Source organism: Myotis lucifugus, unplaced genomic scaffold (genome assembly GCF_000147115.1).
Source record: "Myotis lucifugus unplaced genomic scaffold, Myoluc2.0 scaffold_306, whole genome shotgun sequence".
In the NCBI taxonomy this organism is placed as follows: Eukaryota; Metazoa; Chordata; class Mammalia; order Chiroptera; family Vespertilionidae; genus Myotis; species Myotis lucifugus.
In genome coordinates, this window is record NW_005871354.1 from 473,277 (window position 1) to 498,794 (window position 25,518).

Consider the following 25,518-nt stretch of genomic DNA (forward strand, 5'->3'; position numbering starts at 1 on the left):
GAAGATGGTATTTCTAGAAATATCAATGTATGAATCTAAATGCAATATTCACACTTTTAATAATATACTTGATCTTTTAAAAAGAGCTTTACAAATCCCACACCTTCTAAAGAAAGCATGTCAAAGTCAAAGGCTAACATGGGCCAAATAAGGTTTAAGTTTATGTGGGCCGCAAAAAAACAAAAGCTTCAATTTTCATAGAAACGTAGGTTTATTTCTATAGAGACATGCTGAATACAAAAGGCTGAAATAAATGAGTAAGAGTTAACATAAAATAATAGAACATTATAATAAAAATTAATATTTTTTTCTTGAACATTAACTTACCAGACACTGAATAACTGCACAAATTAATAATTGTAACGCAAATAAACCTATTTTTCTTGTTCTGCAAAAATGAAATATTTCCTGTTGCGCACACCAAACAAGTCAGTCCAAGACTAATGACATGGCAATCGGCTGCTAAAATATTCACTGCTAGTAGTAGGGGAGAAATGGTGCACAAAGCACGTAAGAGAAATGAATGCGACACGATTATAATAATCAGTCATTATCGAACGTTGTAGTTCATTAATAATTATGTATAACAGGATATTATAAAAATTAAGTTATGAAATTTTTATTAAAACATTTCTTACATACCATTATATTGGCTGGGCCACAAAAATATTTGTTGTGGGCCGCATGCGGCCCATGGGCCACAAGTTTGACATGCTCGGTCTAAAGTCTTGATGCATATTATCCGCCTTCACCTCCATGACTTTCAGAATTTTCAGAAAAATGAAGGGGAAAATTCTCTAAAACAGAACCTCATTGGCCTGGGGTGAGTTAAGGGTCATTCCTTGTCAAATCATTTGCAGCTGAAACTTGACAAAAGAGGTACTGGGACTCATCACTGTGGATTAAGAGGACCCGGAGAATACTCCTGGGTGCTGGGAAGGGAAAGGGAGAGATGGTTGTCATGGGCTACAAGGAAGACCCAATAAAAACAAAGTGAGTTTCCCTCCCCTGCTTCTTCCTCTGGGAGCATACAAAACTGACATGATTTGAATATTGTGAAGGTTCTGTTGTCACTTTGAAAGTATAATGCCTAATTTAGTCATTAAAAGGTTTATTACAAAAATAAACCTAGGAAGACATCGGGCCTGCAGATGTACTTAACCTAGATCCCCCAGAGCTGGATGATAGCCGAGTCTCCTAATGTCTCCACAACATACCCTTCCTTCACAGGGAAAAAGCAATAAAAAATATGGGTTTTTGATCCACTCTAATAATTTCTGCCTTTTAATTGGTATATTTACAACATTGCTGTTTAAATTGATTACTGACATCATTGGATTAACATCTACTATATTTGGTACTGTTTTCTATTAGTTGCCCTTGTTCTTTGTTCCTATATTTGTCTTCCACTCTTTTTCTGCCTTTTGTGTTTTAAGTGAGCATTTTATTTTAACTTAATTTATAAGGGTCTCCCTTATACTCTGATCCTGGAACTGGTCACAGAGTGCACCCTTCACTCAGGGAGAAATGCGATTCTGTAGGGCCAGTTCTTGGGCTCACAGACAATGTGCTCCACAACCTGACACCAAGGGCAAAGAGAGATGCATTATGGGAGGCTAAGGGGAGGCAACCAGTCTCCATAGTTGTTTTTCTGTCTGAAATGCCCACTGCCTGACAACCACAGCACACTCCGGTGCTATGTGTCCTTGCTCAGGTCTCTTGATTCAGCCACAGCTCATATTCCTCACTCCTGCTGGAGTGCCCATCTAGTCCCTTTGCTACTCCTAGCTGAGAGAGTGTCAGCCACCACAAGATTCCTCCCCTCTCCAGCAAAGCCCTGCTTGCTGGAAGCTACCCATTGTCTACACTATCATGAAAGTGCAGCAGGGAACACAGAAGGCTGATGGACCTTGGGCTTTAGCAGGGGCTAAAAGTTATGCACCAATTGTTCTGTCGAGACAATGGTGGCTCTAGGCAATCCCCTAACCTGATAATCTTTTACTGCTTACCAAAACTTACCTTTGATATGAGTGTTTGCTTTGCTAAAGGGCAAATGTGTATTCTAGTAAATAAAAAGCTGTGGGGCCAGAGATTCGAGGAACCTCTTCACTAGAGAGTAAGGTCTTCACCTGGCTCTCCCCATGCCTTCTAAATTTATATTTCTTGTCTAGTGTATCCATTTATGCGCAGCCCCTTCTCCAGATCCTGAATCCTTGCTGCAAAAGGTTGCGGCACCTGCTGTGAGCTCCCAACTGCTAGGCTGCATCCTTGGCTCTATCAGCCACTCTTCCTTTTGGCCTTCCCTTTTTGCTCCATTTACCCACCTTTAGATGTTTCAATGTGTGGCTCTCTCCAGTGTATTTTTGTGCTGAGCAGGGTAATCCTTTGTTGAGTTATAACTGTTCAAATTGTTAAAACTTCAAGGTGAGAGGCCAAGAGGATCTCATACTGCCATTTCTGACATCACCTGCCAAAGAGCTAAGCATTTTATATGATTCTATTTTCTTTCCTTTTTTAGCACATGAATTATACTTCTTTCTTTACATTGCTAGTAATTTATTTCAGGGATAAGGTAAGAAATATAAAGGATGAACCTGAAACATCGTACACACCAGAAAACAAGGAAGTTATCAAAAACTTTTAGGATTATGTCCAAAGGAGCCAATATGAATAAAATCTCACTGACCAAACATGGGACACTTTGTACATCAGTAAAGATAATAAATGCAGTTGTATAAAACATAAAATATGCTTAAATTCAAGCGCTGATACTGACACTAACATGCTTGGGAACCCACTCGTTAGTTTGCCTTTTTGTATCTCAGGATAACCAAATAACTAATCATAGAAAGTTTTCCTTTTTAGAAGGATTCCTAATAAATGAGTGATAGGATTAGATTGTCATCATCAACAACCTTATTGAATCAGTGGGTCAAGGTGATTGTCAATGGTACTGATATTACAAAAAGAGACCTGGTGGAAGTACATAACATTTTGCTTCCTGATAGCAAGTATTTCTATCAAATAAGAATCTGAATCAAGCTCTAGATTTATAGAAATACTAGGGGCCCAATGCACAAATTCGTGCACCTTGAAAGGAATTGTGGGTTGCTAGGCTGTGGTGGGTACAGGGGTGGGTCTCAACCCATCCTCCGTGCCCCCACCTGGCTGCTCCCACCGTGGCCCCTGATCCCCTCTCTGCCAGCAGCCCCGCTCCCACTGCTGCCGCTGCTCCCAGACACTGACGGTGTGGAGTGATTGGGGCCGGCATCAGCAGCGGGTACAAGTGGAACCAGCGCTGTCAGTGGGTGTGAGCAGCAGCTGGTGCTCCAATCACCCCTCAGGAGCAGGGGGAGGTGGAGAAGCCCTCAGGGGCAATTGGGGCCAGCAGCTGCCACTCGCTCTCGCTGACGGTGCCAAGTGATCAGGGCCGGCACCAGGCACCAGCAGAGTGTGTGAGCGGGGCTGGCACTGGCAGCAGGTATGAGCGCCGGGCGGAACCATGGCGTGCGGGAGCAAAGAATTTTCAGTAACCACCAGAGGCTCGCCCCGATGGCAGCAATCAGCGCCCCACCTTGGTCTGGCGCCCCCACTCACCTGCTCCACCATCCCGCCAAGGCCGACGCCCGCCATATTCCATGTGTGTCCCCTGGTGGTCAGCACACATCATAGCAAACCAGTTATTTGGTTGTTCCACCATTTGGTCTATTTGCATATTAGGGTTTTATGTATATAGATAAAGGACACAGCAACATGTTAATACCACAGAGATGCAATCAGCAAAATACAGACTGGGAAACACTACAGAATAAATTATCTGGTTTCTTCAAAACTAAACAAAAAATTGCAAGAAAAAAAGATGTGGCCAGATTTTAAAAACACACACAAGACCTGTGGCAGCACGGGACTTCACTCCTGGTTGCTGCTTTGCAGTGTGAATACAGATTTGATTTTTTTTTTTAAACAACACCTATGAAGTGCAAGCGTGGCCTCACACACACTGCTACCTGCTTTGCTCGCAGACTCTTACAAGGGTCCATGTTTCATTTCAGCATGAGGATCTGCTTGGCTCAAGACTCCTGAAGAATTCAAGCAACAGCGGCCTCCTGATCACCACACGCTCTGCCTGGGGAACAGTTGCTGCGTCTGAAGCCTCCCTCCACCAGCCAGAAGAGCCACCACAACTGTGAACAGCACCCATCAGAGGCCCTGCTATCAACAGAGGAGCCGCTGCTACCACAACCGCCCAAGGAGCAACCACAGACCGAGGAGCCACTGCCACCCAGGGAGCAGCCACTGCCACCCAGGGTCCAGCCACTGAACGATTCAACAACTAGTAATGTCAGTGAGATCAAACATGGGTAGACAAAGAAACCCCCAAAGGAAAGAAAAGGAGGACTCGCCAGAAAAGCAGCTAAGTGAGACAGAGATATGCAACATGACGGAAAAAGAATTCAGAATAAGGTTCCTAGAGTACATGCACCGGATGTTCAAGAAGCAAGAAGAAACAGATGAAAAACTCAACTACGTATGCAAGAAGCTAGAAGAAACAGGTGAAAAAATCAACAACTTAAGTAAGTCCCAAGAAGAAATGAAGAGCGACATAGCTGCAATAAAAAACACCATTGAAAGTATCAACAGTAGACTGGGAGAAGCAGAGGACCGAATCAGTGAATTAGAAGACAAGGAAGCAAAACACACTCAAACTGTACTGCAAATGGAGAAAAAAATTAAAAGACAGGAGGAGAGCCTAAGGGAACTTTGGGACAACATGAAACGAAGCAACATACGAATAATAGGGGTGCCAGAACAACAGAAAGATGAACATGGATTAGAAAACCTATTCGAAGAAATAATATCAGAAAACTTCCCTGAGGTGGGGAAGAAAAAAGTCACACAAGCCCAGAGAGTCCCAAACAAGGTGAACCCGAAAAGACCCACACCAAGACACATCATAATTACCATGGCAAATGTTCAGGATAAAGAGAGAATCTTACAGGCTGCAAGAGAGAGGCGGAAAGTAACATACAAGGGATCTCCCATTAGATTATCAAATGATTTCTCAACAGAAACACATCAGGCCAGAAAAGAATGGACGGAAATCTACAAAGTGATGCAAAGCAAAGGACTGAATCCAAGAATACTCTATCCAGCAAGGCTATCATTCAAAATTGAAGGGGAAATAAGAAGCTTCACAGACAAAAAAGGGCTAAGGGAGTTTATCACCACCAAGCCAGCCATGCAAGAAATGCTAAAGGGACTGGTGTAAAAGAAGAAATATCAAGCTCAGAAAGAAAACAGCCACACACACACACAAAAAAGAAATGGCTACAAACAAGTACCTTTCAATAATAACTTTAAATGTAAATGGACTAAATGCTCCAAATAAAAGACACCGAGTGGCTGAATGGATAAAAAAACATGACCCATACATCTGCTGTCTACAAGAGACCCACCTCATTGGAAAGGACTCACACAGACTGAAAGTGAAGGGATGGAAAAATATCTTTCACGCAAATGGAAAGGAAAAGAAAGCTGGGGTAGCAATACTTATATCTGACAAAATACATCTCAAAGTGAAGGCCATAACCAGAGATAAGGAAGGCCACTTCATAATACTAAAGGGATCAATACAACAAGAAGATATAACCCTGGTAAACATATATGCACCCAATGCAGGAGCACCCACATACATAAGAAAACTTCTGGAAGATATCAGGGGAGATATCGACAATAACACAATCATAGTAGGGGACTTTAATACACCACTGACATCACTGGATAAATCCGCTAGACAAACAATCAGCAAAGAAACAGCAATCCTAAATGACTCACTAGATCAGATGGACTTAATTGACATCTTCAGAACACTACACCCCACAGCTGCGGAATATACATTCCTCTCAGGTGCTCATGGGACATATTCAAAAATAGACCACATATTGGGTCACAAGCAAAGTCTCCACAAATTCAAGAAGATTGAGATCATAAAAAGCATCTTCTCAGACCATGATGGCATAATGTTAGAAATAAACTACAATAAAAACAACCCAAAATACTCAAACACTTGGAAGCTGAATAGCATGTTATTAAATATTGATTGGGTTACCGATGACATCAAAGAAGAAATTAAAAACATCCTGGACACTAATGACAATGAAAACACAACAATCCAAAACCTCTGGGACACAATGAAAGCAGTCCTGAGAGGGAAGTTTATAGCTCTACAGGCCTATCTCAAAAAACAAGAAAAAATGGTAGTTAATCATCTAACTCTACAACTCAAAGAATTAGAAAGAGAGCAACAAGAAAACCCCAGAGTGAGCAGAAGGAAGGAGATAATAAAGATTAGAGCAGAAATCAATGACATAGAGACCAAAAAAACAATACAGAAAATCAATGAAACCAAGAGCTGGTTCTTTGAAAGGATAAACAAGATTGACAAACCACTTGCCAGGCTCACCAAGAAGCAAAGAGAAAGGTCCCAAATAAACCAAATCAGAAATGATAGAGGCGAAATAACAACAGACCCCACAGAAATACAAATGATTGTTAAACAATACTACGGGCAACTCTACTCCAACAAACTAGACAACCTGGAGGAAATGGACAAATTCCTAGAAAAATACAACATTCCAAAACTCAATCAGGAAGAATCTAAAAACCTCAATAGGCCAATAACTATGGAAGAAATTGAAGCAGTCATCAGAAAGCTTCCAGCAAACAAAAGTCCAGGGCCAGACGGCTTCACAGGGGAGTTCTACCAAACATTCAAGGAAGAACTAAAACCTACCCTCCTCAGACTACTACAAAAAATTCAAGAGGAAGGAACACTTCCAAGCTCATTCTATGAAGCCAGCATCACCCTAATACCAAAACCAGGTAAAGACATCACAATGAAAGAGAATTACAGGCCAATATCCCTCATGAACATAGATGCCAAAGTCCTCAACAAAATCTTAGCAAATCGGATCCAGCAGTACATCAGAAGGATCATACACCATGACCAAGTAGGATTTATCCCAGAGATGCAAGGATGGTACAACATCCGTAAATCAATAAATGTGATACATCACATAAACAAATTGAAAGAAAAAAACCACATGGTCATATCAATTGATGCAGAAAAAGCATTCGACAAAATCCAACACCCATTTTTGATAAAAACTCTCAGAAAGGTGGGAATAGAAGGATCATACCTCAACATAATAAAAGTCATATATGACAAGCCCACAGCCAACATCATACTCAATGGTCAAAAACTAACACCATTTCCCCTAAGAACAGGAACAAGACAGGGATGCCCACTCTCACCACTCCTGTTCAACACAGTACTGGAAGTATTAGCCATTGCAATTAGGCAAGAAGAAGAAATAAAAGGCATCCAAATTGGAAAAGAGGAAGTAAAACTGTCCTTATTTGCAGATGACATGATATTATACATACAAAACCCTAGAGACTCCATCAAAAAGCTACTAGACTTAATACATGAATTTGGCAATGTAGCAGGATACAAAATTAACCCCAAGAAATCTGAGGCATTTCTATACACCAATAGTGAACTTTCAGAAAGAGAGATTAGAAAAACAATCCCATTTACCATCGCACCAAAAAAATTAAGATACCTAGGAATAAACTTAATTAAAGAGGTTAAAGACCTCTACTCAGAAAACTACAGGACGTTGAAAAAAGAGATAGAGGAAGACATAAACAGATGGAAGAACATACCATGTTCTTGGATTGGTAGAATCAACATCATTAAAATGTCCATACTACCCAAAGCAATCTATAAATTCAACGCACTTCCCATTAAAATACCAATGGCCTTCTTCAAAGATCTAGAACGAACTCTCCAAAAATTCATCTGGAATAAATAAAGACCCCGAATAGCTGCAGCGATCCTGAGAAAGAACAAAGTAGGTGGGATCTCAATGCCAGATATCAAACTGTATTACAAAGCCACTGTTCTCAAAACTGCCTGGTACTGGCACAAGAACAGACATATAGACCAGTGGAATAGAATAGAGAGTCCAGAAATTAGCCCGAACCAATATGCTCAATTAATTTTTGACAAAGGAGGCATGAACATACAATGGAGCCAAGATAGTCTCTTCAATAAATGGTGTTGGGAAAATTGGACAGATATATGCAAGAAAATGAAACTAGACCACCAACTTACACCATACACAAGAATAAACTCAAAATGGATAAAGGACTTAAATGTACGACAGGAAACCATAAAAATTCTAGAAGAATACAAAGGCAACAAAATCTCAGACATATGCCAAAACAATTTCTTCACTGATACAGCTCCTAGGGCAGTTGAAACTAAAGAGAAAATGAACAAATGGGACTACATCAAAATAAAAAGCTTCTGCACAGCAAAAGAAACCATCAACAAAACAACAAGAAAACCCACCTCGTGGGAAAACATATTTGCCAACGTCATATCTGATAAGGGCCTAATCTCCAAAATTTATAGGGAACTTATACAACTTAACAAAAAGAAGATAAACAATCCAATCAAAAAATGGGCAAAGGATCTAAATAGACACCTTTCAAAAGAGGACATTCAGAAAGCCAAGAGACATATGAAAACATGCTCAAAGTCACTACTCATCCGAGAGATGCAAATCAAAACAACAATGAGGTACCATCTCACTCCTGTCAGAATGGCCATCATCAACAAATCAACAAACGACAAGTGCTGGAGAGGATGTGGAGAAAAAGGAACACTTGTGCACTGCTGGTGGGAATGCAGACTGGTGCAGCCACTATGGAAGGCACTATGGAGGTTCCTCAAAAAATTGGAAATGGAACTCCCATTTGACCCTGTGATCCCACTACTAGGAATATATCCCAAGAAACCAGAAACACCTATCAGAAAGGATATATGTAACCAGATGTTCGTAGCAGCACAATTCACCATAGCTAAGATCTGGAAACAGCCTAAGTGCCCATCAGTAGATGAATGGATTAGAAAACTGTGGTACATCTACACGATGGAATACTATGCTGCTGTTAAAAAGAAGGAACTCCTACCATTTGCAACATCATGGATGGAACTGGAGAGCATTATGCTAAGTGAAACAAGCCAGTCAATGAAGGAAAAATACCACATGATCTCACTCATTCATGGATAATAAAGACCATTACAAACTTTTGAACAATAATAGATACAGAGGCAGAGCTGCCTCAAACTGATTGCCAAACTGCAGTGGGAAGGCCAGAGAGAGTTGGGGGGCAGGAGGGAGGGGAGTAAGAGATCAACCGAAGGACTTGTATGCATGCATATAAGCATAACTAATGGACATAAGACACTGGGGGGTAAGGGAGGGTAGGGGTTTGTCAAGGGCGGGGGGGAAAAAAAGGACACTTATGTAATACCCTTTGTAATACTTTAAGCGAAAAATAAAAAAATAAAAATAAAAAAAAATAAAAAAAAAAAACACACACAAAAAAACTTAAGAGTACTTATCTGGGTAGCTTAGTTGATTAGAGCATTGTCCTGAAAAGCTAAGGCTGCAGCTCTGAACCCCAGTCAGTGCATGTAAAAGACTCATCAATGAAAGCATAAATAAATGGAACAACAAATCAATGTTTCTTTCTTTCTCTCCTTCTCTCTCCCTTCCTCTTTCTCTCTAAAATCAATTAAAAAAATTAAAATAAACTTAAGAAGTTTTATTATCTAATTTTAATGTGCAGTTCCTATGTGTATCCCAATTCAAATAAACAATTATAAAATAACTAGTGGCCCGGTGTGCAAATTCATGCACATTGAAAGGAAAATGATTAAAAGAAATATTTTAATATCACTATTTGCCCTTTCTCTATAGAAGTGTCAACCAAATTCATGATCAACAATGACAGATGAAAACACACATGTGGCCCTGACCGGTTTGGCTCAGTGGATAGAGCGCCGGCCTGCGGACTGAAGGGTCCCAGGTTCGATTCCGGTCAAGGGCATGTACCTTGGTTGCGGGCACATCCCCAGTAGGGGGTGTGCAGGAGGCAGCTGATCGATGTTTCTCTCTCATCGATGTTTCTAACTCTCTATCCCTCTCCCTTCCTCTCTGTAAAAATCAATAAAATATATATATATAAAAAAAAAAAAGAAAACACACGTGCAATTTGTGCCAGTGAGAGCTTTATATGTATCACGTATGCGTGCGTCAACTTAGCCTTTTATAGAATAAACTTGATTAGACCTGCTTTCTGATTTAGCTAAACTTTTTCCAGCTCAGTGAAGCACCCCAACTTCTCTTTCAGGTAATTGTCAGCAACACAGCAGTAAATATCAACATGAAGCATATTATTATTGTAGATCACACAGGGAGAACAAAGGGTAAAATATTTAACTGTAGCAGTGTTTGACTATATTCTGCGCAGTGAGAAAACCTGAAGTCATTTTCGAGGTCCACCATTTCTTACTTCTTTTCAGTCAGGTCAAGTTTCTAAGCTTTCTAAATCTCCGTTTTTCCGGCTAATGAAAAGAAAATAGGATTCCACCAAGTCTTCTACCTACCTACTCCAGGACTTCTGTGAGGATCAAATGAGATGAGGCATGTGAAAACACTTCAGACATTTGTTTAAAATGTAAAATGTTTCCACCTGGCTATAAAGCAAGTTGGGCTAAAGAAACTCCAAGGAAGCTAGTCGCTAGGGAGAGGAAGTGGGTGTTGCTACATGATGTCATTACCCAGATGGACACTTAGCATATTAACCTTTTATATATAAAGATAATGCTGATAACATAAAATAATGGGAAAATTTCGAAAATTGGCTATTTGGTTTCATGCATTAGGGAGTTAGTTGTTAATTCTCTTAAGATGATAATGGTATCATGGGTATGTGTTTAAATTAATGTTTGGAGATGCATACAGAAATATCTATAAACTAAATGAAACAATGTCTGGGAAATTCTTTTTTTAAAATATATTTTATTGATTTTTTACAGAGAGGAAGGGAGAGGATAGTTAGAAACATCGATGAGAGAGAAACATCGCTCAGCTGCCTCCTGCACACCCCCTACTGGGGATGTGCCCGCAACCAAGGTACATGCCCTTGACTGGAATCGAACCTGGGACCCTTCAGTCTGCAGGCTGACGCTCTATCCACTGAGCCAAACCGGTCAGGGCTGGGAAATTCTTGTGTGTGTGTGTGTGTGTGTGTGTTAATCCTTACCTGGGGATTTTTTTTTCCATTGATTTTTAGAAATTGAATCATCCATGTGAGACCCATCGATTAGTTGCCTCCCACATGTGCCCTCATGGGGGCCGAGGATCAGGCCTGCACCCAAGGTACGTGCCCTTGACTGGAATCAAACCCCCCACCCTTCAGTCTGTGGGCTGATGCTCTAATCACTGAGAAAAACCAGCAGGGCTTTAAAATACTTGGAGATATATAAATTATACCTCGATTAAAATAGTAACTAGGAACTTGAGGGAAGTGTGTAGGGGTGTAGATGAAGCAATATTGGTCATGCATTGATGATTGATAAGCTGGATGAATGGTAAATGAGGTTCATTAAACTATGCTCTTTTCTTTAGTTAATGTTTGAGAATGACCATAATAGACAAAACAGAGCTCTAGAGTACAGTGAAATTATTATACTTATTAGATGTGTCCCAAAGTACTAGGTACATAGTTTTAGATGAATACTTACAAATTAAAATATTATCAAGATTTCTCAGTTATTGAGGATAACTCGTGATTTACCAAAAACACTTCATTATTCCACTAAAGTTATTAATTAAAACAAAAATGGCTCTGTGTGCTCTGTTCCTCCAGAGGGTAGGCTCTCTTTGCCTGTCCCTCCGGAGGGCAGGCACCACACCCAGCCCAAGCTTTTAATCTATTTTATGTCTGTCTTTCATTATTTCTTCAATCCCGAAAGCGCCTCCTAGATTGCACAAACCGGTTCAAGTCTCCTTCTCCGTGCAGGACGCGGGAAGAAGACAGCCCCAGGAAACTGCTTGGTATACTCTGGCACCCAACGTGGGGCTCAGCAGGGGGCAAAGCAAGGAGGTTAGGCATTTCTTTAGGGATCGCCCCAGAGTATTGCGGCCGCCACAGAACGGAAAAGAAAATTTCTCAAACCTCGTGTGGATTCCCACAAGAAATATTAACTTCAACATGGACCCAAGAGAGGAACTGGCCAACTTAAAGAGGAGTCCACACCTGGAGACATGCCTTACAGCTGCAGATAATCAATCGCCCAGCCCACAGTTAGCAATGATCCCAAGCATCCCACTGAAGATAAGAAGTGGGAAGAGGACGAAGTGGACATCAAGGAGCCCAGAAGTGACCAGGAGCCCAGGAACACCTGAGAACATCCTTCTTTCCATGTTAGCAGTAATCTGCTGTACGTCTGCAAATGTGGATTAAAGAGTCTTAAAAGGACTCAAACCCTTCAAGAAGCTTTCACTTATCAAGATGTATTAAGGAAAAGTAACAGGGAAGAGTGCCTAGCACATAATTAATTATTGCCTTTATGGTACTAGGACCTCCCTTAAAGCTAAAAACAGACAATGGATTCATGTACACTAATTCTGTTTTCAGTATTTTTGTCAGCAATATCAAATTTATCATAAAACTAATATCACTTATTAATTCTCAAGCTATTTTGAAGTAAGCCAACCGTACTATTAAGATGCAATTATTAAAACAAAAAGGGGGAGACAGATGTTATGTCTCACCTCAAATGCAAACTCAGTCATGATTTTATACTTAAAAATTTTTTGCTTTATATTTTAAAATTTTTTGAATTGCAATGCAGAGGGTTGTACTGCAGCCAAAAGGCATCAGGCCTCCTGTACAATAGCCTCCACCAAGTTAGCCTGGTTGAAGAAGGCAAAAACCAGACAAAAATTTTATCAGATGCAATAATAATGTCGGGAAGAGGTTGTGTTTTTTATCTTTCCAGAAGGAACAGCACAGCCAATCTGGATGCCAGAGCGTTACGTGCGTCGCCATGATGGACCCAGAGAAGCTGCTTGCCCCATCGTTCAAGGGACTGAGAGTTGCCCTGATGACAGTGATGCAGAAGAAGTTAACTACTAAAGCCGACAGAAGGCAGAATTTACTACCTCAACCATGTTTCTGGCCATGCTGACATTGGTTAGCTGCCAGTCTTCTATAAGACATTGCACAATCAACTCTAAGGACTCTGAGCAAATATACACCAGCAGCAAAAGAGACTTTTCAATCAGTAGCAAGAATATTGACGTAGCTGTAGTTTGATTTCTCTATTATTGATATCAATTTGTTATTAGTTTTTAGTCAAAGCCTTGTTCTTTTTTTTTTCTTTTTTTTCTTTTTTTTTTTATTGGGATCGGATCCTGGAACCTTATTTATTTATTTATTTATTTATTTATTTATTTATTTATTGTGGCTTTTGACCTTGAAGTTTTATTTTTTTTTTAATAATTAAATCTTTATTGTTCAGATTATTACATTTGTTCCTCTTTTTCCCCCCCATAACTCCCCTCCTCCCAGTTCCCACCCCACCCTCCGCCCTCACTCCCCACCCACTGTCCTCATCCATAGGTGCATGATTTTTGTCCAGTCTCTTCACGCATTTCCCACACCCCTTCCCCCCCCCAAGCATAGTCAGTCCATTCCCTTTCTATGTCCCTGATTCTATTATAATCATCAGTTCATTCTGTTCATCAGATTATTTATTCACTTGATTCTTAGATTCACTTGTTGATAGATGCGTATTTGTTGTTCATAATTTGTATCTTTACCTTTTTCTTCTTCTTCCTCTTCTTAAAGGATACCTTTCAGCATTTCATATAATACTGGTTTGGTGGTGATGAACTCCTTTAGCTTTTCCTTATCTGTGAAGCTCTTTATCTGACCTTTAATTCTGAATGATAGCTTTGCTGGATAAAATACTCTTGGCTGTAGGTTCTTGGTATTCAGCACTTTGAATATTTCTTGCCATTCCCTTCTGGCCTGCAAAGTTTCTGTTGAGAAATCAGCTGACAGTCGTATGGGTATTCCCTTGTAGGTAACTGAGTTTCTTTCTCTTGCTGCTTTTAAGATTCTCTCTTTGTCTTTTGCTCTTGGCATTTTAATTATGATGTGTCTTGGTGTGGTCCTCTTTGGATTCCTTTTGTTTGGGGTTCTCTGTGCTTCCTGGACTTGTAAATCTATTTCTTTCACCAAGTAAGGGAAGTTTTCTGCCATTATTTCTTCAAATAGGTTTTCAATATCTTGCTCTCTCTCATCTTCTGGCACCCCTATTATTCTGATGTTGGTACGCTTGTAGCTGTCCCAGAGGCTCCTTACACTATCTTCATATTTTTGCATTCTTTTTTCATTTTGCTTTTCCGGTTGGGTGTTTTTTGCTTCCTCGCATTTCAAATCTTTGACTTGATTCTTGCGCTCCTCTGGTCTGCTGTTGGGAGTCTGTATAATATTCTTTATTTCAGTCAGTGTATGCTTACTTTCTAGTTGGTCCTTTATCACACCATCGAGGGTCTCATTAGATTTCCTATACATCTCATCAAGTTTATCGACAGCCTCTAGAAGCCTCTTGAGAGACTTCAAAAGTGTGGTTTTGAATTCTATATCCAGTAGCCTGCTTTCCTCCGGTTTTGTCCTTTGTGGCCTGTTTCTTTGTCTTGGCATTTTTTTATGCTTCGCTGTGTCGATAGAGTGGCTTTCCGTGTTATGTGTCCCAATTACCTGAGGTAGACACTCTTGGTGCACCCCCTTGTGGTCTCTGTGAGCAGTCTTGTAGTCAAGCCTTGATTGTTGTAGGTAATTACTACTTGACCTCCAGGCCAACTGGCTGTGAGAATCAGCTGTGTTTGCAGTGGGAGAACTTCTGTCCTCTAGGGAGGTGCTAATCTAGCCTTTGCCTGAGGCTATCCGGCAAATGCCTCTGTGCAGGGCTTGGGCGGGGCGGGTCCCACAGGATCAACAGGGCGGAGGAGGGAGCAGTTATGGCTGCTCTCAGTCCGTCCCCAGGGGCTCTGCCTCTCTGTCCCAGCAACCGCTGCAAACCTCGGAGGGACCAAAGCCAGACAGTCCCGCTTCTCCCGTCCGAGCCTGGGTCCCCAGAGACTCGCCCGGATCTGGAGCCCAGAGTCCGAGGCTCCCTCCAGACCGAAACAGTCAACCGCGCCCTCAGCCACCAGCCTGCGCCGCGCGCACTCCGCACCTCAGTATTTTACTTCAGCACTGCGCCTCCTCTGATTCTCGGTTCCTCCTAGTTGTAGAACTTCCACTCAGCCAGCCTTCCTGTGGTTCTGGATGATGTCCATTCCGTCTTTTAGTTGTATTTTTGAAGTGGTTGTTCGAGGCAGCAAACTCCCGCGTTAACCTATGCCGCCATCTTGGTTTCTCCTCCAAAGCCTTGTTCTTGATGTAAGGTTTTGCTTTTGATTTTAGTTGCAAAAATATATTTAAAAAGGGGGAGTGTTAAGGGCCGGTAGAATACACTTGGCTTAATTTACATCAGCTGGATTCAGTGTGAGGGCAAAAGCCCCGCCCTGGAGGCGGGACCAGTCAAAGACTGGACGCCACCCAGTTTGACTCTCCCGCCCAGTGTTAAGGGGATGGATCTCATGATGTCAAAGGCACTCCCAGATGTGATGTAACTTCCTGTAACTCAAGTATATAATAAAGCAGCTTTCGGAAAAAAAAAATGATCACAAAGATGTTACAAAAAATAGGTCCAGTTTATCTAGTTAAGAATATTTTTATATATAACCACTATGAAATTCAGGATTTTCATCAAAATGTAGATAAGAATTTATCAAATTAATTATTCTATGTTAAGTTCAATGACAGAAGTATTCTTTAATTTCTTTTTCCAAATCAAGATGAGCAGCTAACTCTGAGATCTCTAGCCCAAGCAGGAGTAGGTGAGGAGTAGCCTGCTTTCTCAGCTGCAGAATGCTTCTGAAAAGGATGCTGAAGAACTTGCTGCAGAAGATAGACCTGGTAAACAATTTAAATAGATAAATATAGATTTTCTCCATTAGGACCCTTATTAGTTTTCTAAATTTCTAACAAGGGACATTTTAAATTTGTTTGATAATGTTTAAACATTTTACATTTTATTAAAACTTCAATTATAGTTGTTACTTAAAATTTCCATTGTTCCACAGAAAGTTCCTTAAGTACTAGTTTTATATTAAAACAGGAGAGTGAATATGTACAGTGTCATGAAGACTACATATATATCCTAATTATTAAAATTCACAGCAGTTAGAGTATTATAATTTTCTGAAATATTGAAAAAAATAAAACAATGTCAATAATTTTCAATCATTACAAACCAAGGGCCTGATTCCGACTTAGACTGCTTCCTCATTTTGCCCCAAGTACTAAGGAATTTTCTGTGGAAAAATAGAAATTTCAAGTAACAAATATTACAATTTTGCCCCATGGTTATAAACTGAGGCATCAAAGAACACACTTCTTTAAACAATAATTCTAGGGGAAATATATATTTTCATCCAGTTATAAAATAATTAAATCATGGAGATGTAATGTACAGTATGGTGGCTATATTTAATACTATATTGCATATTTGAAAGCTGCTGAGAGTAAATTTTAAAAGTCTTCATCCCAAGGGAAAAAAAGATTTTTGTAACCATGTATGGTGATTGATATTAACTAGACTTATTGTGGTGATCATTTTGCAATATGTACAAATATAGAATCATTATGTTGTACACCTGAAGCTAATATAGCATTATATGTTAACTATATCTCAATTTAAACTATTTTCCCAGTGGTTTTATCACTTTCTTGCATTAAGAAAATGCATAGTTCTGATAGAAAACAGTGGATGATTATAATAAGAAAGTAAAGCCAAGAGATCAAATAGAGTATACTACTATCCTACCAATATTTTAAATAGAAAGACTGCATTGTCATCAATGATAGAGCCCTTCTTCAACTCTCCCCAGGTACTTTCTATACACATCCTTTTATTAAAGTCGGTCTTAAATCTATCTGATCTCACCTACTAGTTTGAAAGCTCCTTGAATCAATTTTTATACTTCTCCACAGCACCTCACATAGAGTGGATTCTCAAGAAATGTTTGAAGCAAGAAGGTAAACACAAGTTGTATATGTAAAGGATTTCATGTAAAAGGTTTATAAAAAATAAACTTTTTTTTTCCTTTCCTGCACGAGAATGTAAACTTTAGTTAACATTCTAGGTCTGTTCCCTGGCAACCTGATGAGGTGAGGTGGTATGTCAACTGTATCACCACACAACATTGCTTATGACTAAAAAATAGCTTCTGGCCTGGGAGAACTGTAAATCCCCGATAGAATCCCTAGGGCTTTCTTTAGTGTGGTGACTCTCAAGGCAGGTCTCCTGTGGGGACACTGGAAACTACACCAATGGTCCTGACAAGAGATATTGATTTTTTATTTTTTTATTTTTATTGAATTTATTGGGGTGACACTGGTTCACAAAATTATGTTTCAAATGTACAATTCTATAACTTATCACCTGTATATTGTATTGTGTCATTGTCACTCAAAGTCAATTCTTCTTCCATCACCTTTTATCCCCCCTTTACCTTTTTCTACCTCCCCCACCCCCCTTTCCCTCTGGTGATCACCATACTTTGTCTGCGTCTATGAGTTGTTTGTTTGTTTTTTGCTTAATCCCTTCACCCTTATCACCCAGCACCCTACTCCCTTCCCCTCTGACAGCTGTTAGTCTGTTCTCTATATCTATGAGTTTGTTTCTATTTTGTTTATTTAGTTCATTAGATTCTACATACAAGTGAAATAATATGGTACTTGTCTTCCTCTGACTGGCTTGTTTCACTTGGCATAATACTCTCCAGGTCCATCCATGCTGTTGCAAAGGGTAACATTTCCTTCGTTTTTACAGCCGAGTAATATTCCATTGTGTAAATGTACCACAGCTTTTTTTTTATCCACTCATCTACTGATAGACACTTGGGCTTCTTCAAATCTTTGCTATCATCAAACAAAGTGCTGCACGAAGATAGAGAAAAGGGAACCCTTGTGTACCATTGCTGGGAATGAAGATTGGTACAGCCACTGGAGAAAGCAGTATGGAGTTTCCTCAAAAAATTCAAAATGGAACTGTATTATGACCCACTGATTCCACTCTGGGAATATATATGAAGAAAACAGAAACACTAATTTGAAAGAATATGCACCCCTATGTTCATTGCAGCATTATTTACAACTAGAGACCCAGTGCACAAAATTCGTGCACGGGGTGGGGGGGGGGGTCCCCTCAGCCCAGCCTGCTGCACCCTCTCCAATCCAGGACCCCTCAGCCCAGCCTGCTGCACCCTCTCCAATCCAGGACCCCTCGGAGGATGTCCTGGGGATCGGGCCTAAACCGGCAGTCGGACATCCCTCTCACAATCCGGGACCACTGGCTCCTAACTGCTCACGTGCCTGCCTGCCTGATTTCCCCTAACTGCCCCCGCCGCTCGCCTAGTCACCCCTAACTGCCCCCCCCCCCCCCCGGGGGGCGCCCCTTAATGGTCCCCCATGCCCCTGGGGAGAGGTTCGCCCCCCCCCGCAGGCTGGTCAGTTGGGCATGGTAAAAGAGCCGCCTAGTCACCACCCAACTGCACCCCTGCCGGCCTGGTTGCACCCAACTGTCCCCACTGCTGGCCTGGTTGCCCCTTAATGCCCCCCATGCCAACCTGGTCATCCCCAACTTCCCCCCAGCGGGCCTGGTCACCCCACGCAGCCTGCTGTTTGGTCTTTTGGTCATCTCTTACTAATCCCCTTGCTGGCCTGGTCACCCCACAATATTAAGGCTAAATAGCCCTAGATTAAAGGCTACCATAAGTCCATACCAACAGAGCTTAAATTCAAGTCTTGAAAGTTAATCTGCAGGCAATTTAACTGTCTTCCAAGTAAAGCTGCTCTTTAAAAGAAGAACAAAAAATTTAGACACTTAGCAATTACTGGGAAGAAGCAGGAAAGTGGGAATCAAAATCAGGAAATATAAATAGACTAAAATAACAATAATGATTGAAAGCAGACAAGAATTTTAGGCAGCTATTATAAATATGTTGAGGAACTTAAAGAAAAGCATGAACATAATAAGGAGATAAATAGAAGATATAGAAAAGAGCAAAGTGTGCCCTAGCTGGTTTGGCTCAGTGGATAGTGCATTGGCCTGTGGGGAGTGGGCCTAAGCCATTAATCGGACATCCCCTGAGGGCTCCCAGACTGCAAGAGGGCGCAGGCTGGGCTGAGGGACCCCCCCCCCCCGAGCGCACAAATTTTGTGCACCAGGCCACTAGTAGCTAATATTTGAAAACAGCCCAAGTGCCCATCAGTAGATGAGTAGATAAAAAAGCTGTGGGGCATTTACACAATGAAATACTATGCAGGTGTAAAAAAGATGGATCTCTTGCCTCTTGCAAAAGCATGGATGAACCTGGAGACTATTATGCTAAGTGAAATAGGCAATCTGAGAAAAACAAATATCACATGATCTCACTTATTTGTGGAATCTAATGAATAAAACTAATTGACCAACAAAATAAAACTCGAAGCATGTAGGCATGGAACAGACTGACATACCTCCGTGTGGGGGTGGGGGAATGAAGAGAGATAAACCAAAGATCTTACATACTTATATGCATAGCTCATGGACACAAACAATAGGGTGATGAAGACCTGGGTGGTAGGCAGGGCCTGGGCAGAGGGAGATTAAAGGGGTGGCGGGGTGGAGGAATGGGAGATATCTGTAATACTGTCAACAATAAAAAATAAAATAAAAAATTTAAATATGACATAGTTAAAATTAATAAAAATATATGCAGAAAAGTCAACCACCTTACCTCTGAAAAATCATTCCTTTCTGCTTTTTGCACTGCAGACTCTGCCATCCAGTTCTTCAGCACATATCTAGGATTAATAGCTTAAACAAAAGGGGAAAGCACTTATTGGAACCATAAATTACTAGGTCAACACAGATCGTATGAAATTACAGCTGAAATTAGATAATATTCAATAACTTTGCTGGAAGGCTCTAATGAGAAAAATTACCAGCATTAGTCAATTTTGGCTGTTTATAAATAACTAGAGGCCCAGTGCATGAAATTTGTGCACAGGTACGGTCCTTAAGCCTGGCCTGCAATCAGAGCCATCTTCCCCAGCTGCTGACAGCCAGCCCTGCCCCCCGCCGCCACCAACCCCTAGTTTCCCGTTCATCATCGGGCAATTGGAGCCTGCTGGCTGGGGGAAGGAACCAAGAGGTTGGCCGTCCCACCAGCTTGCTGGCCCCATCCCCCGCCACCAGATGCCATGTGTGGGGTGACCGGCGGGGCAGGGGCCTTGGCCTAGCACCACCCATGTTTGTCGCCACCCACCCCAGGTTCCCTGTTCACCATCGGGCAATCAGAGCCTGCCGACCAGGGGGAAAAACCAGGAGGTTGGCCGTTCCCACCTGCTTGCTGGCCCCATCCCCTGCCACCGGTTGCCCTCTGTGTGTGGGGTGACTGGCGGGGCAGGGGCCTTGGCCTGGTGCTGTCCACGTCCACCGCCACCCACCCCTGGCTCCCATTCCCCATCAAACTATCAGAGCCTGCTGGCCGGGGGAAGGGACCGAGAGGTTGGCCGGCAGGCCCCGATCAGGCAATCGGGATCAGGGCCTGGGGGCTGGGGGCAGCTCCTGTGTTGAGCGTCTGCCCCCTGGTGGTCAGTGCATGTCATAGCGACCGGTCATTCTGCCTTTCGGTTGATTTGCATATTACCATTTTATTATATAGGACTAGAAGCCTGGTGCACAAAAATTTGTGCACTGGCGGGGTGGGGGGTCTCTCAGCCCAACCTGTGCCCGCTCAGTCCGGGACCCCTTGGGAGATAACCACCTGCTGGCTTAGGCCTGCTCCCCTGGTGGCAGATAGCACGCCCGATCCCGCGGTGCCTGCCCCGCCTCCCCCGGGCCACACACGGCAGGCCCGGATCCTGCGCTGGGGCGGGCGGTGGGTGGGGATCGCGCTGCCGCTCCCCCCCACCCCCCGCTGCTTTTAACATCTTCAATCACAGAATTAAGGTCTGACTCAGGAGGACTGCTTAGCGCTGATGCTGCCAAGAGCATACAGAAAAGGTTACCTGCAGGCAAAATTCTTTATACATTGATTTTTTTAAATAATAACCATGCATTTTAAAATATTAAAATGCATTGTAACAATGGTACATGTAGAAAAATTCCAGAAACTGTCTTTATTTGAGATGAGACCTTTCCAAAATAATTTATCAACTGGGTGATATAAGGGAAGTTCTAGAGGCCTGCAGAAATTACCATTCTAGTAGAGTAGAATAAAAGAGAAATTTTCTATGGAGTTAATTTATCCATATAAAAACATATATGTATTTTTTAAATATATTTTTATTGATTACAGAGAGGAAGGGAGAGGGAGAGATAGAAACATCAATGATGAGAGAGAATCATTGATCAGCTGCCTCCTGCATGCCCCCTACTGTGGATCGAGCCTGCAATGAGGCATGTGCCCTTGACCAGAATCAAACTTGGGACCCTTCAGTCCGCAGGCAGGCATTCTATCCACTGAGCCAAACCAGCTAGGGCTATATAAATTTTTTTAAAGTAAATAGTAATTATCTTTGGGAATACAGGGATCTTTTTTATTCTTTTTACAAGTCTGCATTTTTCAAATTTTAAAGAGTTCATAGACAACTACTTTAAAATAAAAACCCCTGTACACAAAATATAGATAGGCCATCTTTAAACAAAAAGAAAACTACATGCAATAAAAATTGTGGAAGCACTCAGCCTAGGCAGAGAGAGAGTGGAGTCACCCAGTTAAAAGTTTGACATATTTGTCATTTGTTAGAAACCCGCCAACAAAATACTGTTAAAATACATTGGGAATTGCAGCTATAAATAGAACTTGCCTAGGAGCAATTCTCCTAGGAAAGGGACCCAGAGGCAGAGGTTCCACCATTCCCCACATCTTCATCCTCCTCTTCTCCACAGGAAGTTGAGGAAGCTAGCAGGGGAGGCATTTGGGTCAGGAGCCAGCATGGGGCAGGGGGCCTGGGGAAGTTGGCATCGAGCAGTGACCTTGGTTGAGTCTCAGTATATGAAGAGTGCCTTCCCTCCCCACCCATGGTCCCAATGTCCTGGCCTGGCTTTCCCCCCTAAGAATGTGTCCATTCCATGACCTTCCCTTTTCCTCCTCTCTCACCTCTACAGCATTCTCACTCATCCCAGCCTCCAGGCAACCTGCACTAAAGTAAAAAGCAAGTTGAGAGCCCCCTTTCCCCATATCCACCAGTCCCAGCTCCTCTCTCTCTTCCCCCAACAGTCCTCAAATAAAGCCCATGTCATGGGGGAGGGGAGGATAAAACATGCAGAATCCCAAAGTACAAAGATAGTGTAAGGAGCCTCTGGGACAGCTTTAAGCATACCATTATTTGCATTATGGGGTGCCAAGAGGAGAAGAGAGAGAGCAAGATATTGAAAATCTATTTGAATAAATAATGACAGAAAACTTCCCCTATGTGGTGAAAGAAATAGACTTACAAGTCTAGGAAACACAGGGAGTCCCAAACAAGAGGAACCCAAGGAGGCCCACACCAAGACACATCATAATTAAAATGCCAAAGTTAAACAAAGAGAGAATCTTAAAAGCAGCAAGAGAAAAGCAGTGAAGAAGAAAAAGATAAAAAATATGAACAATATAATGACAATAAATGCGTATCTATCAAAAACTGAATCTAAAAATCAAACAATCAAATAAGGAATCTAAGGAACAAAATAAACTAATGAATAAAACAGAACCAGAGGCATGGAAACATGAACAGACTGAAGAATTTCAGAGGCAAGAGGGGGAGGGGGTTGGAAAGAGATTAACCAAAGAATTTATATGCATAAATGCATTACCTAGGGACACAGACAATAGGGTGGTGAAGGCCTGGGGCAGGGTGGGAACCTGGTAGAGGGGGGCAATGGGGAGACAAAAGGGGGATATCTGTAATACTCTCAACAATAAAGATTTTTTTTAAGTGGCAAGATGTGATTTATCTGCCAGATTCCAAAACTCATGTCTTTCCACCATAACTCAAGCCATTTTCCTATCTCTCCACCATCTTTTAAGACTATATTACTTTAAGACCAGTATGCACACTTACTAAAAACAGAGCTTTCATCCTCTGAGTTAAAAATTACACACTAGAGCCCTAACCAGTTTGGCTCAGTGAACAGAGCGTCGGGCCATGGACTGAAAAGTCCCAGGTTCGATTCCCAGTCAGGGCACATGCCTGAGTTGCAGGCTCGATCCCCATTAGGGGGTGTGCAGGAGGCAGCTGATCAATGTTTCTCTCTCATCGATGTTTCTAACTCTCTATCCCTCTCCCTTCCTCTGTAAAAAATCAATAAAATATTTTTTTTTCAAAATCACCCACTAGAATTAGAAAGTTCATATATGATACTTCAACTCAACTAAAATTTACTCATCTAGAATTCTTCTAGTTTTAAAAAAAACAAACTCAGTTCCCTCACGTAATTACTTCGGGTTTTTAAAATGTTGCTTTTATGTGATTATTTAAAGTTTTTAAAACATCAAAATGATTACTTACTCATCATTCTTTTTCTTCTTTCAATATCCGAATCATTCATGTTACTAAAAATAAATAAAACAAAAGACAAAATTATCTACCATCTTCCCAAACTATATCTTTTTTCCCAAAAGGGTAGGAATTATTTCATAAGACAAATATTGAAAAAAAGGTTTTAAGGAAGATGGCGGCATAGGTAAACACCGGAGACTGCCACCGTAAACAACCACTTCAAAAATACAACTAAAAGTCGGAACGGACATCAACCAGAACCACAGGAAGGCTGGCTGAGGAGAGACTCTTCAACTAGAAGCAAAAACAACAGCATTCCGACGCACAGAGGAGGCGCAGTGTGGAAAATTTAAAGGTACGGTGGTGCGGTGGTGAGGTGGTGCGCGCGCAAAGCGGGCTGGTGGCTGAGGGCGCGGTTGTCGTTTTCACTCAGGAGTGAGTCTCAGACTCTGGGCTACAGATCCGGGCGAGTCTCTAGGGACCCAGACTCAAACGGGAGAAGCGGGACTGTCTGGCTACGGCCCCTCCGAGGTTTGCAGCGATTGCTGGGACAGAGAGGCAGAGCCCCTGGGGACGGACTGAGAGCAGTCATAGCTGCTCCCTCCCCCCGCCCTGTTGAGCCCGCCCCGCCCAAACCCTGCGCACAGCCATTTGCTGATCGCCTCAGGCAAGGGCTGGACTAGCGCCTCCCCAGAAGACAGACGCTTTCCAAACAGCTGATTCCTACAGCCAGTCGGCCTGGTGGTCAAACCCCTCTAGTGTTAACTACAACAATTAAGGCTTGGCTAGAACAAGACTGCGCACAGAGACCACAAGGGGGTGCACCAAGAAAGCATAAAAGATGCGGAGACAAAAAAACATGACAGAAATGGAGGATATGGAGCTAAGAATCGCAATTTTGAGGGCTTGCCATAAATTTGTGCAGAGCCTCACGAAAACTAATGAGACCCTCGATGCTACGATAAAGAAATTAGAAAGTAAGCATACACGGACTGAAATAAAGAATATTATACCCAATAGCAGACCAGAGGAGCACAAGAATCAAACCAAAGATTCGACAAAAAACACCCAATTGGAAAAGCAAAATGAAAAAAGAATCCGAAAGTGTGAAGATAGTGTAAGGAGCCTCTGGGACAGCTTTAAGCGGACTAATATCAGAATTATTGGAGTGCCAGAAGATGAGAGACAGCAAGATATTGAAAACCTATTTCAAGAAATAATGGCAGAAAACTTCCCCCATCTGGAGAAAGAAATGGACTTACAGGTCCAAGAAGCGCAGAGAACCCCAAACAAAAGGAATCCAAAGAGGACCACACCAAGACACATCATCATTAAAATGCCAAGAGCAAAAGACAAAGAGAGAATCTTAAAAGCAGCAAGAGAAAGAGGCTCAATTACCTACAAGGGAATACCCATACGACTGTCAGCTGATTTCTCAACAGAAACTTTGCAGGCCAGAAGGGAATGGCAAGAAATATTCAAAGTGCTGAATACCAAGAACCTACAACCAAGAGTATTTTATCCAGCAAAGCTATCATTCAGAATTAAAGGTCAGATAAAGAGCTTCACAGATAAGGAAAAGCTAAAGGAGTTCATCACCACCAAACCAGTATTATATGAAATGCTGAAAGGTATCCTTTAAGAAGAGGAAGAAGAAGAAAAAGGTAAAGATACAAATTATGAACAACAAACATGCATCTATCAACAAATGAATCTAAGAATCAAGTGAATAAATAACCTGATGTACAGAATGAACTGGTGATTATAATAGAATCAGGGACATAGAAAGGGAATGGACTGACTATTCTTGGGGGGAAAAGGGGTGTGGGAGATGGGGGAAGTGACTGGACAAAAATCATGCACCTATGGATGAACACAGTGGGTGGGGAGTGAGGGTGGAGGGTGGGGTGGGAGCTGGAAGGAGGGGAGTTATGGGGGGAA

The 25,518-nt window shown here is 41.8% G+C and overlaps 1 protein-coding gene across 1 annotated transcript in view; it reads right to left on the reverse strand.

Annotated features, from left to right (window-relative positions):
- Window positions 1-15,470: 15,470 nt before the first annotated feature.
- The window catches only part of LOC102417440 (UPF0061 protein ETA_18310-like), a 46,575-nt gene continuing 36,527 nt past the window's right edge, over window positions 15,471-25,518 (reverse strand). Inside the window, exons 18-20 of the mRNA XM_023763883.1 lie at window positions 23,587-23,630; window positions 19,824-19,903; window positions 15,471-15,954 (exon numbers count right to left, since the gene is read on the reverse strand). Coding sequence (XP_023619651.1) covers window positions 15,832-15,954; window positions 19,824-19,903; window positions 23,587-23,630 — 247 coding nt within the window. The 3' untranslated portion in view covers window positions 15,471-15,831. The remainder of the gene's footprint in view (window positions 15,955-19,823; window positions 19,904-23,586; window positions 23,631-25,518) is intronic.